The sequence below is a fragment of the Triticum dicoccoides genome, chromosome 4A, assembly GCF_002162155.2.
Source record: "Triticum dicoccoides isolate Atlit2015 ecotype Zavitan chromosome 4A, WEW_v2.0, whole genome shotgun sequence".
Lineage (NCBI taxonomy): Eukaryota > Viridiplantae > Streptophyta > Magnoliopsida > Poales > Poaceae > Triticum > Triticum dicoccoides.
In genome coordinates this window covers 734,931,503-734,950,789 of record NC_041386.1, presented here as the reverse complement: position 1 = coordinate 734,950,789, position 19,287 = coordinate 734,931,503, and the positions used below count along the sequence as shown (strand labels likewise).

Below are 19,287 nucleotides of genomic sequence, written 5' to 3'. Positions count from 1 at the left end.
AAGATTCTTCCAATAGACATCTTAGCAATTTTTTACACTGAGTGAAAAAAGTACAATACTTCACTCAATTTTTTCCAAAGATGTGTTTCTGCTCCAACATGTTTTTGTAATTTTGAATCCATATCACAAACGTGAAAACAAGACAAAAGGTCAAACCTCCCACATGCATGGACAAACAAGTGTAACCAGAACATGCACTGACCAGTTACTCCCTCCGTTCCTAAATATAAGTCTTTGTGGAGATTTCATTATGAACCACATATAGATGTATATAGATGCATTTAGAGTGTTGATTCACTCATTTTGCTTCATATGTACAGTCTATAGTGAAATATCTACAGAGGCTTATATTTAGGAACGGAGGGAATACTTGCTATTTCAAATTTAAGATGAGTTGCCATTGCAAATGACTATAAAACGCAAGTAATTACCTTTTGTCTGTGAGATACTTCCTTAGCTTTTCAATGATGTCGTCAAGCCCGCAATTGTGAGAAGAGACATTTATCCCAAGTTTCAATTGTAGGCGATTGAGAAGCATTCTCAAATCAGGCCTCTGCGAAACTGAAAAGAATGCCAAACAACCGAAATGCCCCGTTATCTTGTTAAACACCTGTTTGGCAAGTGTAGTTTTACCCAGGCCTCCAAAACCAACAATGGACACAACCTTTAGTTTCTTCTGAGTATTCATCAACAAACTAACAACCTCCTTGCTAGGGCCTTCAATGCCCACAAGATTGGTCGCCTCCTGGTAGACCGCTCGCAGACGAGCGTCGACAGACACATAACCAAAGCTAGGATTGCAATCATCAATCTTGTAACTCTCACGCCGAGCATTTGCTTCTACCACAAGACTCCTAAGCTCTCCCATCTGGTTGGCAATTCCATGAAGCTCAGACAACCTCTTGTGAAGTTCAGCAGCCTCCTCGATTAAACCTACCTCGGCATCCTCACCTCCAAATTGGCACATGAAGTCATCAATGCAATTCTGCATGTCGTATGAAATCTCCCTGACATCATCCCTCCAATTTTTTACCACTAGAGCGAGCTCATCCATGAGCTCCAGCTGCTCAAGGGCAGCGTTTATGCTGCTCAACTCGTTCTCAAGGAAGGACACCTGCTTCCTCACCTCTTTGTGCTTATTGTACTCATCGCACATTAATGTGTCAAGCTTGCCACTGGGGGTGCTTATCACCCCAGTCACCACACTCACGCTTGCTGCCTTCCCTTCCCTCTCTAGGCTAACTTTGCCATCCACCAGCTCCACCTCCCGCGCTAATGGTTGCAATTGGGATGGTGCAGCAGAATCATCTATCAACTTCTTCTCATCCGCCAGCCCAAAGAAGCTTGTCTACAACAATAATGAATAGAAGATTAGGATAAAGCACTAAAAAATACTTATTGTACTTGCTGCCCATGAACGTGGTAAGCTTGCCACTGAGGGTGATCACCCCGGCCACCACACTAATGGTTAATACCTTCCTCTTCTTCTCTTGGCTCACTTTGCCATCCTCTTGCTCCACCTCCAGTGCCGAAGGTTGCAGTTGGGATGGTGCAGCGGAATCGCCCATCAACCTTAACTCATCTGCCATCTTGGAGAAGCTTATCTACAACAAAAATGAAAACAAGGTTAGGAGTTATCAGTAAATAGTGCTCATGGTACTCGTCGCTCATGGTAAGCTTGCCACTGACGGTACTCATCACCCCAGTCACCACACTCACGGTTGATGACTTCCTTTTCCTCTCTTGGCTCACTTTGCCACCCTCCTGTCCCACTTCCAGCGTTGATGCTTGTTGTTGGGATGGTGTAGCAGAATCATCCATCAACTTCAGCTCATCCGCCCGCATGGAGGCAAGTCTTATCTGGAACAAAATGAAAACAAGGTTAGGAGGCTAAAATTTCTGGTGGATCATATACATTTACTTGAGTGATTGTACCTGCCCTTCTGTAGAGGTAGCTACATCACTTGTAACAGACCAGTTCGAAATTTCCGCTTCATCCAGTATTCCATGGATGATAGACCATGTAGCAGGCCTGTTCCGGGGGTCATAGTTCCTGCATTTTATCCCTATCTCAGCACATAACTTTACTTCTTCCTGTGATGTATGACTCTTTGATGTCCCAAACTTGTCCGTCCAACTTTCAACTACCTGACAATTTGACAACCGTAGTGAGTTACGAAAAAGGACAACAATCATTTTAGAACAGAAAAACAAAAACACCCAGCCATATTGATTTGGGACTGGAGACCAAATGCAAGGAACCCTACCACAGCCAATTTCGAATTTCTAACTTGATCAATTTTAGTGTTATTAATCTTTTGATGCAGATAATGACTTCAAAAATCAGAATCATCTTCATTTTACGTTTTTTTTTGTTGAAGATCGCTACAAAGACAACATTCATATCCTGTCATTTGCAAAAACTATCGTTATTTAGATACTCTGATTGAATATGTCTTGAACTCTTGTTTACCAACACTCTGGTTTCCGCTAAACATGTTGGAACCTCGTATATAATGTAATTACCTCCTTAACATCGGAGCATTCCTTTTGTCCCATAAGAATATCCATTATTATAGCACCCAAACTATATACGTCTGTCTTGAAGGTGATTTCTCCCTTATTAAAGAATTCTGGTGCCATATATCCCCTGCATAGAAATGGTATAGTTTGTTTGATTAATGTATAAACTGTATACAAAAAAGTTGGTAGATGACCGATAAAAAAATAAGTTCTCAAATAGAATTGCTAGCTTACATTGTTCCAAACTTGTTTTCAGTGATATCCCGACTCTGGCTTTCACTTAAGTGTCGCGATAGTCCGAAATCCGCAATTTTGGGAATCATGTTATCATCCAATAGTACATTCTGAGGTTTGAGGTCCCTGTGAATAATGCGGTGCTGGTGAAGATAATGTACGCCCTCACAGATCCCCTTGATTATTTGATAACGTGTGGTCCAATGAAGTCCACAAGATGCATCTGTGAAGAGTATACAATACAACAAATAGTTAGTACCATATGCAGTCGTATAAGAAGTCCAATGAAAGGAAAAGGGCCTACTTAATTGTCTGCCCGTTTTGCAAAGCCAATATACTAACAAGCTCAAAGAAATTTGTCGGTGCACCTATTTCTTTGGAACAATGCTATGCATATGATACTTCTCCATATGATTTTGGTATGATTGATAAAATCACTATCAGATTACATCATATTCCTGATCAATGCCATTCTTAGTTAAACATCACAGCTAAATCATGCGAGAACTTCTGTATGCAGAGTAGTTGAAAAATTCCGGTTCAAAGATGTGGGTTTTCCAACATACTGGCTTCGCAAATTGAGATTCTCAGACTTTTCTATTGATCACCCGACACAACGAAACTCGATCCATCGCTCTTTTACAATAAATAAAAGAGAGCACTTAGAGCGTCCATAGTGTAAGATTTTTGCTGCCTCTAGACACAATCCCTCCTCTTGAAGACAACCTTCATATATTGCAGCTTTCTGCCTCTAACAAAAGAAAAGCCCTAGCCACACCTTTTAGCTTGGAGGCTTCCTCCATCTACTGAAAGAATGGAGCTGACCCCACCTATCATATTATTTATTTCCTTATTAGCCCTGTGTTGATGCCCCTTTTCATCACGACACGGTATTTTATTCTAGGACGTCAACAATGGACAAACGTTCGGCCTTGGGGATTCCCAGATCGAACGATTCGTTCGCTGCTGGTGTGGCCATCGATCGAACAAACTCGTTCGGGATGCGAGGAGCACCAGCCCGAATGCCCAGAGTGCGAACGCAACAACATCGCTCCCGTACAGGCCTTGGCTGTAACTAAATGCCCAATATGGCCCAGATTGTACAGGGACTAAAAAGCATATTTTGAGCTGTGAAGAAAGCCCAGATTTTGCCATGCTATGGAAAAAAAGCCATTAAAAGGGGAAAATTTGAGAACTAAAAAATCCCAATGATACAAATTAAAAATTGCCATTCGTCTTTAACAGAGCAAATTTTACCATGGACTAAAAAGATCTTTCTTTATGCAATAACCTGAAAAAATAAAAGTCATGGTAATTTGCATTGTACATAGTTGCAAAATGTGGACTAAAAAAGGGGATGGTATTTTTACTATAGACGACACAGAAAAGCAATGTTTTTGTAGTAAATTTACCATGGTCTACTAGAAGCAATAATTCTCATGAACAGTGAAAAAAGCAAAAATTGCCATGGATTAAAAGTACTTTTGCCATGGAAAAATAGAAGTGAAATTGCCATGATATGTAAAAGTTAAATTGCCATGAGCAATAAAAACTAAATTCTCCATCAATATTAAATTAAAAATGCCGTGGAAAATGTAGGTAATAATTTGCTCTGGCAAATAAAAAGGGTAAAATTTTCCATGATATGTAATAGTTAAATTGCCATGAGCGATAAAAACTAAATTTTCCTTGTATGTTAAATTAAAATTTTCATGGCAAAATGTAGGTAATAATTTGCCATGGCAAAATAAAAGGTAAATTTGCCATGGCCAGAATGAAAAAGTAAAAAAAAAATGCCGTAAATGATAAAAACTAAACTTGCCATGTATGGTAAATTAAAATTGCCATGAAAACATATAGGTAATAATTTGCGATGGCAAGTAACATGGTAAATTTGCCATGATCAGAATAAAAAAGAAAAAAAGCCATGAGTGATAAAAACTAAATTTTACATGTATGTCAAATTAAAATTGCCATGTATGTCAAATTAAAATTGCTATGGCAAATATAGGTAATAATTTTCCATGGCAAATAAAATGGTAAATTTGCGAGGGTCAGAATAAAAAAGTAAAGAAATTTCCACGAGTGATAAAAACTAAATCTGTCATGTATGTGAAACTAAAACTGCCATGGAAGAATGTAGGTAATAATTTGCCATGGCAAAATAAAAGGGTAAATTTGCCATGGTCAGAATAAAAATAAAAAAATGGCACGTGAGATAAAAAGTTAATTTGCCATGTATGTTAAATTAAAATTGCCATGGCAAAAAAACAAACAATTTGCCATGGCAATGTAGCTAAATTTGCCATGTCACCAAACATAAAAAAGAAATTGCAAAAAAGGTAAATTTTCCCATGCCAAATAAAGTATAAACTGCTATGTCGTACACACAAAAAAAAACCAGAATTTTGCCCTTCTTGCTATGATAGTTTTTGCCATATGGACAGTGCCAAAAAATGTGTAAAATATGACTACCGGACAAAAGGTTGAAAGTTCATAATTTACCATTGTAACTATTCAAAGATCATTCACAAATTAGGCGCACAATTTTTACGAAAAAGTATTCTTGCGATGAAAAATTAAAAAAAATCATGAATAGGAAGATAATTTGCCATGGACTACAAACTAAATTTGCCATGGGGTCTGAAAAATTAAATTAGCATGTCTATACAGCTATTTTGCCTTGGACTTGAAATAAAACTTGCCATGAGCTGCGAAAGTAAATAACCATGGCTATAAAAGGTAAAAGGAGACAATGGGCTATGTCTAAAAATTGCCATGGGAACACAACTAAATTTGCCATGGTCCTCGGAAAAACATAAGTTTGTCAAGGCCGGATGAGTAAAATGCCATGATCCAAATTAACTTTTTTTTTAGCAAAACAGATCCGGCTTGACAAATTTGCTAAGGTACAGAAAACATGGCAAACAAACTTTGTGCATCATGGCAAATGTGGATAAAAAGAAAAACATGTTCTTGCTAAAACTATACATAACATCGCTGTAAGGGTAAACAATGCTGTGGGGCTGCAAAGTTAATTTGCCATGATGTGAACATTTGCCTGGCATTTTGAAACACTGAACAAGGGAGGAAAAAAAACGGTGATACTGGCCAAATTAGTACAACAGCGAATGCATTATTCAGTGCACATGTATCTTTTGTGCGATGAACAGTCCACATGTATATTGAACTAAAATAGCATAGCAGAACATAATCAGCTAGCTAAAAAAGATAATCAATCAAATATTTGCAACACAAACGCACTGGACAAATTCTAAACTAGTTTGCCATGAACTATGTGTACAGTGCATCAAATTTGGATCATCTTAGCATCATATTGCATAATTTGCAGTGGGAAAAACACAAAAATTTGCCATGTTCTACTCAACATCTACTGACAGACAAACAACAAGTCCAAAAATCTCAGTAAAAATAGTATTGGGAATTTGCTAAATGTTCACCAATTTGCACAAAAATGCCATGTTCTACTCAATTTGCCATACTGACATTTTCAACAAAATTGCCATGTTACAGTGGGATCGAGGAGTCAGCAGCTTTGGAAAAAAAGACTTGCTCACCAATTTATATCACTGCATTTCAGCAGATATATATAAAACAGTTGTGGGCTCGAGGAATGGAGCAGAAATCTCACCAAGTTCCCAGAAACATGCTCACGTCCCAGGTCCCCGTATGGATGGCCTCAAATGTTGGAACGGAAGACACCATAGGCTGGTCCTTTGCGATGGCGACCGGACAAGATGCAGGAGCGGCGTACCACTGGAGCGAAGGCCACAGATCCTTTGGCTGCATCTGAACGGGGGCCTGTCCCAGCGGCGGCGAGGCGGCAGTGGTTGCGGAGGCACTGAGCCAGCGCACAAGTCATGGCGAGAAAGCTGTCCCCGCAGCCCATGGCCGCTCATCGGACCGCACGAAGTAGGGCGGGGTCTGAGGCGCTCATGGGGCCCTAGCTGCGGCACGGCGATGCGGAGACGGAGAAGGAGGCCGCCGCGGATGAGAGACCACCTGTCGCGGACGACCCCCGGGTGGATCGACGGTGCGGTGTAGAGAGCATGAATCGGCAGCGCGGCGTCGAGAAACTGGTCGGATCTGCAGGCTGGCCGCCGAACTCGCCGGAATCTGTACAGGGAGGGGTCGGATCCGCGGTCTGGTTGTCGAGCTCGCCGGAATTTGGACTGGGAGAAAAAAATCGGGTGTGTGAGAGGAGTGATGGAGACGTGGGGGATAATAGTGACGACTGGAGATAGAAGAAGCAGAACTACTCGGTGCACGACACTCCGTGCCCGATTCTCGCACAACACATGATCCAGTGGATGTGCTACACTTGGTCTTGTGCTGTTGTGCATGCATGGTTCGATCGACAGCATTGTGCGCCCGAGTGTCATCCGTATGACAGCCTTCTAGAAGAAGTTGTGCCGTGGGGAAGAGATGGATTAGTTTGTCTGATGGCCTGCTCGTGCCGAACGCTTGAGAAAAATGATGTGGCACCCACACGATTGCTTCAAGATGTGTGCAATTTCATTCGACGGCCAACTGGCGTTCGGCCCAAAAGCTTAAAATACTTTGATTCCGTTATTCTATAGTTGGTCCAGTTTAGAGGTTGCACACTGTATGGGTTTCTACTAAAGTTAGAGGCAGTCAATGTGTCCCAGTTTTAGAGACAAGGTTGCCGCTCATTGCTGATTCGCTTATGTATTCATGACATATTTGTTACGGCACTCATGTCTCGGAGGCAAAGAGGATGAGAAATGATAGTATGCTCAAACATAAAGAGTGCATATTTTGTAGTGGTATAACAATAGAGCTTAACTACTCCCTATGAACCAAAAGAAGTGTTAGTTCAAAACTGCGATACTTTTTTTGGATCGGAGGGAATACTATTTAAAGCGGGAAGAGTGTGGAAACGATAAATGCTTTGGATTAAAGTTGGTAGACATGTACATACTGCTATTGTTAAATTGTGATCTAAATTTCTATCATGTTGAACTAGATGTAGTACAAACGGTGCCGACCTTTGCGTTGGTACCGACATGTACGAGTACAACTCGTTTACTTGTCCTCCAAGGACACTTATGTATTACCCCTCATATATACGCTATGTAGTCGTGCCTAAAGACGGTTTGTCGTCTCATGCTTGTAATACTCCTCCTCATAGTGAATCGTGCCTTCGTGCGTCCGTGGTTTTTTCACGCAAGGGTTTTCCAAGTTAAATCCATGTCTCTTGTATTTCGTTTATTCTCGTTTTATCTAATAGCTATATGAGTAGTAGAAGTGGAAGGAAAGATATAAGGCTGATGTGATTATTACCGGAGATATAGGGAGCAAGACACCCTTTGGGCAGGTACTCAAAGCAAAGCAGCCTCTGCCGCGTGGCTACCCACTGAAGCTTTCCATCGCACCACCTTCGAACATACTGCGTCTCAGAGGAGTACCCGAGAAACCGCACTGTATTCTTGTGCTTGAGGCCCGCAATACAGTCTATCTCGCTATCAAAAGTCTTGTCCAGGATCTCGTACCTTTCGAAGAGCTGCTTCACGGCGACGGTGCGACCACTTGGAAGCACTCCCTGCAGGTCGCACGAATCTTTGTTATCAGCTGGTTTGGACTTTGATTGTTTCTGTTTAATTCATATCAGAGTGGAGGGTACGCCTTTGTTACCTTGTAGACCACCCCGAACCCGCCCCTACCGATTTCGTGAGATTCGGAGAAATTCCCTGTAATGGCTTTGAGAAGCGAGGAAGGTAGATTGACTGGATCCGTGCTTTCATCCAGCAACACCTTCTCCAGGGCAGCAAGCTCGTCACTGCCTCGGTGGTTGCCGTCCGTCATCTCGGTCGTGAAAGCTAGTTAGGCGTTATTCTCCTGAACCATAATCAGTGTTGTTCATTAGCCATACGTGCAAATACGGGGAAAATTAGTACCTATATCTATCAGAAGTCTGAAAGAGACAGACAGACTTTTTTTTCTCCATTAGCAACAAGCATTGAAGAAACATGCAGTCCACTTACAAGATCTACGGCGGAACACGAATCTAGCACAAGCAGAGGACGAGTACATTATCATGGATGGTGCGGTGTCTTACCTTTTCCATGGTTGGGTTAAAAAACAAAAAAAAAAACTAGCCAAGGGGGAGATTTGCATGGTCTGTATAAGTGGTTCAAATCAAATGGCCCTTCACTGACGATGGGGATCCCTCACACTAAACTTGTTCAGATTCTTTATTAACATAATTCCTTCTTCATGCCCATCGGCTGGATCAAGATGTTTGCGTCCCACAGCATAATAAGGTAATCCATGTGATTCAATTTTTTTAAAACAGACAAACTTACCGAAGTTATTTCTTGGCATATAAAATTTGCTGATTATACATGCCCATCAGCTGGAGATTTCAAGGTACCAAAGATGCTTAGAAGAAGAACCAGTCACCACAAGCTAGCTAGTATATGGTGTATCGCAAGCAAGCAGAAGAAATCCAATCAATCTGCTAGCACATACCTGAATTAATTTGGTAGAGGAACGAAAGCAAGGTTCACCTGGATCAATCCCAAGGGATGCTGAATGCACAGCAGGAGAGAGACCAACTTCACTGCCCCTCAGCTCGGCTGGTCACTTCCCTACGGTAGCGGCTATTTCAAGTTGTTATCTTATCAGTGGGGAAACCAGTGCCACCTTTTGTCTATGGCATGGTTCCTTCAGCGCCTTTAGGAAGCTTCCCTCTCACGAGAAGTTCTGCACTTCATAACATGGTGAGAGGCGCTTTCGGCAAAGGAACCTCTCTCACAAGTCAAAAGGAGATGCATTTCCTTCTGTCTTGTTTTCGAGAACCTGCAGAGGAGCTGCATCTGTGCATTATTAGTAGGAAAAGTTTAAACCACCACCGTGTTAAACAACCGAAAGGAGGGAAAGTGTGTGAAAAAGGAAGACGACCACTCAAACTAATCACTAGAGCCTAATACACTAATTATTTTTTTAATGAAAAAAGAGGCATGACCAACAATGCAAAGTAAGAGGCCTGCTTAACGTTAACTTACTCGCAGCTGCTTTTGGGATTCACGCAAAAAGAGTCTGGGAAAGCGCCAAAGCAGGCCTCTTAAATAAGTCTACCGAGTGATTAAAATATCTATGAGGTGTGGTTAGTGCAAACTGAATACTAAGGCCGTTCCTGTTTCCCTTAAGAGTAAAATGCATCATAAATCCTAAAACTACTAGAGGTGTGTCAGTTTAGTCCTATAACTTCGAAATTGCAGTTTTAGATCCTAAAACAATTGGAGGTGTGTCAGTTTAGTTCTACAACTTTGAAACTGCGGTCTTGGGTCCCAAAACTATTGAAGGTGTGTCAGTTTAGTCCTATAAGTTAGAAACTGCAGTTTTGGGACCCAAAACTGATGGTCTGCCTCTGAGTTGGGATTGAAGGCTAGGAAGTTTTTATCCTTTGTAGGCCCTGTTGGTGTTCAAGGCTGTTGCTGTTCAAGGTTGTTCTTGGTCAAGTGATTAAATATATCTAATCAAGTGATAAAAATATCTATGGAGTGTTGCACACTGTTGCAAAGATTAAATAAATATATTTAAATGATTTAAATAAATCATTTTTATGCGATGTTGCACACTGAATATCCAGGCTGCACCTGTTTCTTTTAATGCTGGGTTCTAAAGCTTACTAGAGATGTTAGAAATCTGATGACTGCTGGAGATTTGCTTTAGTTTCAAATGTATAGGACTCTAGAAATGCTACTGTCTTGGTCCTGCCACTATGTTTTTTTTAATTGTCATATTGGCAGGTTTGCAGAAACGAGGCCTACAAAACAAATAACGCCTGGGCTGACAGTTGTTGTCTTGCAAGCTTGGTTCAATCTTGCTCGGGACAGGACATAGGTTTGCTTTGGGTGTCTGGTTAGCATTTGATGTTCTAAACCGATGAAAAAGGCTCCCGCTGCTTGTTTCGTGGGTGTACCAGACTGATACGACTATGGACTCCTGATAAAGTGCTTCAATAAGTTCCTCCTTTCAATTTGTACTTCTACTGCAACATGAGTTTATTTTCATGCATTTTGATTTGGTGGCTTTCTGCTGTAACAAAGCCCACCATGTTTATTTGGAACTTTGTCATCTGTGCCAAAAAAAAAAGACTCTATAATCATCCTTAATTCAGTTATAAGACCATCGTCTTTCGTGGACAATAACATATATTGTTGCATCTTGCAGAGGACTTTTCCTTTTTGCTTCCTTTATGATAATTTGATTTCCCATGCCAGCTAGTATACTATTATTAGCATGGAAACTGTCTACTTAGCTACCTTACTAACAATTTGATTGGCATACTGGTATATATGCAATTAGCATGAAAACTAGTGCTAAAACAGATGAAGGAGTCAAGTGAAAGCAGCTTGATTCTAGTTTGTGCTAACCTGTCATAACCTATGTGGTGGTCACGTGAGATGAGCGAAGTTCCTGACAGGAGATCGGCTCGGCCTCAAGCCCTCAACCGCCTGAGCAGAGTTACGCTGAGCAGCACTAGGGACATCAATGGCTTGCATCAGAGTTTCCTCCTGTGCACCGGCTTCTCCCACTCAGCATCTTCATTGAAACAATCCGTGCTCGGACCTGTTTGAAGTGCATCAATTTGAGAAGCAAATCTGCAATGAAAATGAAGAAACCCTGTCAAAATTGCTACAGCCGGCACCCTAGTTAGTACTACCTGCAAATCTGCAATGAAACTGAACCGTACCTGCACTGCAACGCACTACTAGTTGCTACGTCTAGATACATCCATTTCTGCGACATGTAATTCCGAACGGAGGGAGTAGTAGTGTAGTGTGCAGAATCGACACTGAGCACCGCCGCTCGCGACACGACAGTACTGTCGCCTCCTGCCTGAACCTCTGTCCCTAAATCACCGGTGTCCAGAACAACAAGCAGTCGTCGCAGAGGACGAAGAAGACCCCCGGGAGCTTGCGGAGGTCGGCGGGGATGGCCAGATGCGAACGGCGTGGGAGCTGGCTGAGGGGATGAGCTCGATTCCGACGGAGGAGACATTTTGGGAGAAGGCTGATATTCTCCGGAGAGAGACCCGGCCGGCGGCGGCAGATGGAGCGCAGGTGCGTCCGGCGGCGACGATGCCCAGAGGTGGAGGCGGCGGCGCCTGTCCCATTCTTGATTCTTCCCTGCGGGCCCAAAATCACTACGCGGGCCAAATCCGTGCAACACAACTCAGAGAAAGCATTACTTATGGGAACCGTCTCCAGTTTCTCAAAAGAAAAAAACAATATGCCGTCTCCAAATTGATGGCGTACAAACTAAATCAAAAAACTCATTGTTTTCTAAGTTTCATAAATATATATATATATATAACCATTTAAAAAAAGAATATAAATATAAATAAATATCAATATCCATATGAAATATATTTTCACAATGTATTTATTCAGTATAGTACAGTTGTTAATAATTTTTTCTATATATTTGATAAAAAAATAAAATATTTGACTTTTTAATTGAATTTATATATCATCCATTGGTAGATGAAGGAGTATATTTAACATTATCTACTCGCCTCCACCTACAAAATTGATAAGAACTAAACAAATACTCCCTCCTTTAAAAATATAAGGTGTATTAGTTTTTGGATTTGCTAATTCTAGTCCAGATAAGAATTAGTTAAGCACTCTCTTTGTAAAGAAATATAAGACATTTTTGGTTAGCTACTACTAGTGACCTAAAATATGTCTCATGAGAGTATCATCTAACTCCCTGACCGCATGATCTAGACGCCAATATTCGTGACTTTTTCAACCAGTGTAGGATTTGTAGGTTGGGTCCATCTGTTAACTCCGCGTTGGCTCCGATCACGTACGTGGTCGTATATTTTTTTAACACAGTTACAAGTCAACTCAACGACTCGTAATTGGGCCTAATTTTATTTTTTGCCAGTTGCAAGTCCACCATTCATATGCAATTGAGCCGTTAATCCATTTTTTGTCCCAATTACAAATTCATGCTATTTTTTTTCTAGAAGGTCAAAGTGCGACCACAAGTTAGAATTTCGAGCATGTTTGAAAATTTTAGATAAGCATATTGGCCTTATCCATGCTATTTACTAAATACATTTGTACCGTCAGTTACATATAAACGTTTCTCCAAAGCAAAAGAAATTATACCACAATACTTCTTTTTTTTGCGGGAAGTACCAAAATACTATTGAACCATGGAATTTTTTCATTTTCATTTAGTGCAAAATGTATCCCTAATTAGAACTTTTACCAACAAGAGTCAAAACTAAAAAATGCAAAATCAAAAGAGTGGGAATGCACTACAGTACATCAGACGGAAGTAGGAAGGATAAAATTACCATCCGAAAGCACAAGCGACAGAGTTGAGGGAGAGTTGATGCTCTGTTTTACCTACAAAATGCTCTACATCACCACATAGCGTCACGGCCTTTCGTGAGCCGTCGCCAAAGTTTACAGAGACGAAATCGAGACCTTGAAAAGCAGTCTGGTGCACAGTGCACTGCTCATCTCAAGTAAATAGGACCTTGAAACCAGGCAGGCTAGCTGATATAGATACGGAAGTTCATCACCAAACCTCTCCAGCCAGAACACTGATATAGATACAGAAATCAATGTTGCTGAAATTGTCCTTCACTCCCTCATTGTAACACTAAAATAGACCCACGAGTAGTTACATTCATCTAGAGCATGCATGTGATAATAATGCTGAAATTGATCCTAGCCCTAGAGATGATCAAACACAGACAGAAAATAATGTTGGAGGTGAAGAAAATCGTGATAACACTGAGGCTAGTAATATTGACGGCAATTTGAATACTTCACCTACTGCGGATGTTGGTGATTCTTTTCATCTTGATATATTTGATCCAAGAAATTGGGATTCCCTTGATTCTCAGCAAATTGATATTTTAGCAGAAAAGGGCCCTCAAAGGGACACATTATTTAAGAAAGGTCGCAAGGATAAATATAAAAGGAGGTTTTCTGCACTATTCTACACTAGAATTCTATCAAATGGAGAGCATTGTGATAGGGATTGGCTTGTCTATTCTGAGGAACTAGATAAAGTATTTTGCTTTGGTTGTAAATTATTTGCAAAAGGGCATCGAAAAGGTAATTTGGCAAATGAAGGGTACAATGATTGGACACATCTTGGCACTAGACTGAAAGAGCATGAGACAAGTGCAGATCATGTTTTGAATATGACCACTTGGTATGAGTTGCGTAGTAGATTGCAAACGCATCAAACTATTGATAAAGCCACGCAACGACAACTAGAGGGTGAAAAGGACCATTTGAGAAAGGTTTTGTTCAGAATTGTTTGCATTGTAAAATTTCTTTCCAAGCATAATCTAGCATTTCATGGTACCAATAGCAAATTGTACGAAGATAGCAACGGAAATTTCTTGGGTTTGGTTGAGATGTTGGCTGATTTTGACCCGGTTATTCAGGAGCATGTTCGTCGTATTACAAATGATGAAACTCATGCACATTATCTTGATCATAAGATCCAGAATGAGTTGATACATTTGCTTGCTTCTGCTATTAAGTCTGAGGTTGTTAAGAAAATAAAGAGTGCAAAATATTTCTCTGTCATACTTGATTGTACCCCTGATGCAAGCCATCAAGAGAAAATATCTATAATCATAAGATATGTGGATTCATCTTCAAGTCATGTTTGCGTAGAAGAATCATTTTTAGGATTTTTAGATGTAAATGATACGACTGGGCATGGGCTGTTTGAAGTGCTAGAGAATGAACTAAAGCTTCTTGATCTTGATATAGATGATGTTAGAGGACAAGGTTATGATAACGGGTCAAATATGAAAGGAACACATCATGGAGTCCAAAGGAGACTTTTGAATGTAAATCCTCGAGCTTTCTATTCTGCTTGTGGTTGTCATAGCCTTAATTTGACACTTTGTGATATGGCCAAGACTTGTGCTAAAGCTAAAGACTTCTTCGGAATTATCCAACACATATATACTATATTTGCTAATTCTACTAAGAAGTGGCATATTCTGAAGGAGAACATCACTGGATTAACTCCCAAGTCAGTGTCAGCTACACGTTGGGAGAGTCGTGTTGACAGTGTTAAAGCTATTCGACTTCAATGTGCAGAGATTCTGGAGGCCCTACTTCAGGTACCCAATTTTTTCATATTATAATGATGTAATTCTATTATCCATCTCCAAGTATACCATATTTTTTTAATTTTTATTTCAGGTAGCTGAGACAGATAATGACATAAAAACGAGTAGTGAGGCTAAAGGTTTGGCAAATAATGAACTTGGAGAGTATGAATTTATAGTGGCAATAGTCATTTGGTATGAGGTATTGTATGCTGTTAATTTAGTAAGCAAACACTTGCAAGCAAAGGATATGCTTATTGATGTTGCTATTGAGAAAGTGCAAGGACTGATTACTTTCTTCAAGGGGTATCGGGATACTGGTTTTTTAGAAGCATTGGAGACGGCCAAAGCAATTGCACTTGATATGGATGTTGGTACAACATTTCGTAAAAGAAGGGAAATTAAAAGAAAGAGACATTTTGATGAGAAACCAGATGACACAAACATTGCCACACAGTCTGCAGAGGAATCATTTAGAGTTCACTATTTTGTACGTATTGTTGATCAAGCAATTAGCTCACTTACAAGCAGATTTGAACAATACCAGGGTTATCAGAAAATATTTGGTTTCTTATTTACCTCTGAAACATTGCAGTCCTTGGATAAGAAGAGCTTGAAAACTTCTTGTGATAATCTGGAGGTTCCTCTTACAAAGGATGGAAAAATCTGACATTGATGCCAACGAACTGTATGTGGAGTTGATGTTTCTTCAATATTTCATCCCAAAAGAAAATATTGGGCCCGTTGAAATTTTAAAGTTCTTAAAGCGGCATGATTGTTTTCCCAATGAAAGTATTGCATATAGAGTTCTTTTGACCATCCCTGTGACTGTTGCATCAGCAGAACGGAGCTTTTCGAAATTGAAGCTATTGAAGTCTTATATGCGCACTACCATGACACAACAAAGACTTACTGATTTGGCCACAATAGCTCTTGAGAGTGAAGTATTGGAGAAGATTGATTATGAGGATATTATTGAAGATTTTATTTCAAGGAACACCAAAAGAATGATGTTATTTAAGTGAAGACTTAGACTTTACAACCAAGAATAGGTACGATTCTTGATATTTTCCATTGCTATGTAAGATATTATGATCTTTATATTATAGTATAGTTATATTTATCTAGGTTTTCTAGTGAGGTAGGGCCCATTTTAGAGTTTCGCACCGGGCCTCGGATTTTGCCGGCCCGGCCCTGCTCTCGAACATCTCCTTCTCCGCCTCCTTCATGGATCAGAAGCGGGAGACAGGGTTAGGTCGTGTCGGGTGGATCTGCAAATAGAGAGAGGAAATTATCGGTCTGGCCGGGAAAAGTCGAACAGAGAGTAATCAGTGGTGATCTTACGGTCGTATCTTTGATTAGGGCGGCGACGGCGGCCAGCGGCGCCTCGCTTCAGTGCACGATCGGTGGGGAACAACAAGACGAGAACCAACGAGGGCTGGACTCTCTCCAGCAGATCCCTTTTCCCTACTTTTTCTTTTGAGAATCTTTTTTCCCTACTTATTAAAAGACCAATCCCGGTAGTTGAGTTGGCCCCAAGGTTTTGGTTACCGAATGAGGCAATTTTACCCCAGGGGGACGGGTAAATGTGGTTACCACGGTTACCGACAAATACCGAGAAATACCGAGAATATTTTGAGCGAATTTTATAGTTGAATTTTGAATTCAAATAAGTGAATGAACGAATATTCAAACCAGAGACCTCTCAAAATAGGAACTAGGTTGCTACGAACATGCCAGAACCAACTCTAATGGCATTAATTAGATCCTACGTACTTTACTGTAAATCGAGTGTTTAAATTCAAAAATTTCAAAAAACTGGTATTTTTGCTCGGTATGGCGATTTACCGAGGGGCACGGAAATACGTGGTAACCATGGGAAATCTTGAAATTTCGACTGGTAACCAAAACCTTGGTTGGCCCAGAAGTTTTATTTTCACAATCTCGGTATAGTTGATTTTGGATGCTGATATCCACCACACGTGTGACATAATAGGCATTCACCCACACACCATGTGTGGCATGAGCAGGGGGCAGCCCACACGAGCTGTGTGTGGGCGAACAGTAGAATTGCCCACACATGTGGCCGCAGCTACTTCGTGCCACACGTGCAACAAGTATTACTCAGGCCCCGTCCCGCCCGTGTGGCACGAAGCAAATATGCCCACCTATTCTGGCGCAGTTACATTAGGTATCCGCGGGGTGACGATTTAGTTGCCATCCGGGATGGCAGATGTAGTTATCCGGGATGGCAAATATGGTTGTAAAAGCATGGCAACTCTCTCTGTTTTGGTTAACTATAGTTGCCATGTCTAATTTACGGTAGTTGTCGCGTGTAATCAAACCATAGTTGTCGTGTGTGATTAACTACTTGCCACATATGGTCAACCAATAGTTGCCATGTGTGTTTATCTAATTGCCACGCATGATTAATCACAGTTGCCATGTATGTTTATCTAATTGCCACGTACGCGCAACTGCAGTTGCCGTCTAGCAAACAATTTGTTAGAGTTGTGTCGAATATTATTGTACAAGGTAGGTTACAGTTGGACTTGGTTTTGGACTGTGTGTAGATAGGGTAGGAGTTGTGTCCTAATAGGACACCTGTATCCTAGGCCTCTTATATATATCGGGGGTAGACACACGATGTAACCTATGCCAACATAATAGCACGGGTACGCGGGGGAGCCGGCGGCGTGTGCCGTCGCCCAGGCGGCCGGGGTGCGGTATTGTGACGGTGTCATGGGGAGGAGCGCCCGTAGTCAGGCCCCGGGGATGTAGCCATATCGGTGAACCTCGTTAAAAAATCTCGGTGTCGTGCCTCGTGTGATTGCTTGATCCTCGGTAGATCGACGGAGTGCCTTGGATTTATTCTAACAAGTGGTATCATGAGCAAGGTTCGACGAGGAGACAGATTGAACCAGAGGAGGAAGAACGTATCGACGAACTTGTGTGAAGGGGATAGCAGCCGTGGAGGGGAGTCAGTCCACGAGTTGTCGTTGTCGAGTCCTAACCAGGAGGCAGCGATCAAGTGTACACGGTTGTTGTAGTTCTTCGAGAAGCAATCGGGATCGACAGTAGTATGGAGAGCAATTGTTCTCGACGAGATCGGATCACGGCGTGCGTCGCGTGTACAAACAGTAGTCCTCCGCGTGCCCGATACGGAAGGCGTGCAACGCAAGTAGATCGAATAGATCGATCGAAGGCAGCGGCTGCGCGTGCAGAAACCAGCGGCGTTGGGGATTGATTCTGTCAAGTACGTACGTACGTATCAGTGGTGATTTGCTGCATATCGAGACATGAGTTTTGTTGAAAAAAAGGGAAAGCGTCTGGACTCATGGATGCGCATGCTGTCCATCCTCAGCAAGCAGAGGGAGAGGCAAATCAGTCTAGAGGCTACAAGCATGCATGGAAACGTGGTGGAGTTTGGATCTCTACGATGGTGTGCATATCGGAAGGCTACTACAGGGATTTCTTCATTGTCTCTTTGCTTGGTACACGTACAGTTTACGTACGGGATGGCGACGGTTGTATGCTGCAATGAATAAAGACGTGGAGTCACAAATCCATGGGAGATCAATACCAAATGGCGCGGAATGCCAAGTTGATCAAGATGGACACCGTGCGACGAGAGACGACGTGCGCATAAGGCTCGGAGGAGTCTAGAGTGCGTTGTGACAGGATCATGCATACATACGGCGTCAAGGCAATGCACAGAGATGTGCGGGGCGGACACGACGCAGGGTGGAGCATGGTTGTAGCCAGATAATTTCGGTTGGGACGGACTGGATTGTCTGATGGACTGACATGGTGTTGGGGAACGTAGTAATTTCAAAAAAAATTCTACGCACACACAAGATCATGGTGATGCATAGCAACGAGAGGGGAGAGTGTTGTGTACGTACCCTCGTAGACCGAAGCGGAAGCGTTGACGCAACGTAGAGGAAGTAGTCGTATGTCTTCCCAGTCCAACCGATCCAAGCACCGTTACTCCGGCACCTCCGAGTTCTTGACACACGTACATCTCGATGACGCATCCCGGGCTCCGATCCAGCAAAGCTTCGGGGAGGAGTTTCGTCAGCACGACGGCGTGGTGACGATCTTGATGTTCAACCGTCGCAGGGCTTCTCCTAAGCACCGCTACAATATGACCGATGTGTAATATCGTGGAGGGGGGCACCGCACCCGGCTGAGGAACGGTCACGATGATCAACTTGTGTGTCCTAGGGTGCCCCCTGCCCCCGTATATAAAGGAGCAAGGGGGGAGGCCGGCCGGCCCCTTGGGGCGCGCCAAGGAGGAGGAATTCTCCTCCTAGTAGGAGTAGGATTCCTCCTTTCCTACTCCTACTAGGAGGGGGAAGGAAGGGGGAGAGGGG

General features: G+C 42.0%; 1 protein-coding gene and 1 pseudogene across 1 annotated transcript in view; one reads left to right on the top strand and one right to left on the bottom strand.

The window, feature by feature from the left end:
* Window positions 1–8,623, bottom strand: part of LOC119289948 (disease resistance protein RGA5-like) — an 11,031-nt gene extending 2,408 nt beyond the window's left edge. The window contains exons 1-8 of the mRNA XM_037569109.1: window positions 8,434–8,623; window positions 8,083–8,341; window positions 2,758–2,980; window positions 2,527–2,650; window positions 1,936–2,148; window positions 1,720–1,860; window positions 1,476–1,604; window positions 432–1,348 (exon numbers count right to left, since the gene is read on the bottom strand). Coding sequence (XP_037425006.1) covers window positions 432–1,348; window positions 1,476–1,604; window positions 1,720–1,860; window positions 1,936–2,148; window positions 2,527–2,650; window positions 2,758–2,980; window positions 8,083–8,341; window positions 8,434–8,604 — 2,177 coding nt within the window. The 5' untranslated portion in view covers window positions 8,605–8,623. The remainder of the gene's footprint in view (window positions 1–431; window positions 1,349–1,475; window positions 1,605–1,719; window positions 1,861–1,935; window positions 2,149–2,526; window positions 2,651–2,757; window positions 2,981–8,082; window positions 8,342–8,433) is intronic.
* Window positions 8,624–11,210: 2,587 nt separating this feature from the next.
* LOC119284327 lies at window positions 11,211–15,936 on the top strand (annotated as a pseudogene).
* The last annotated feature ends 3,351 nt before the right edge of the window (window positions 15,937–19,287 follow it).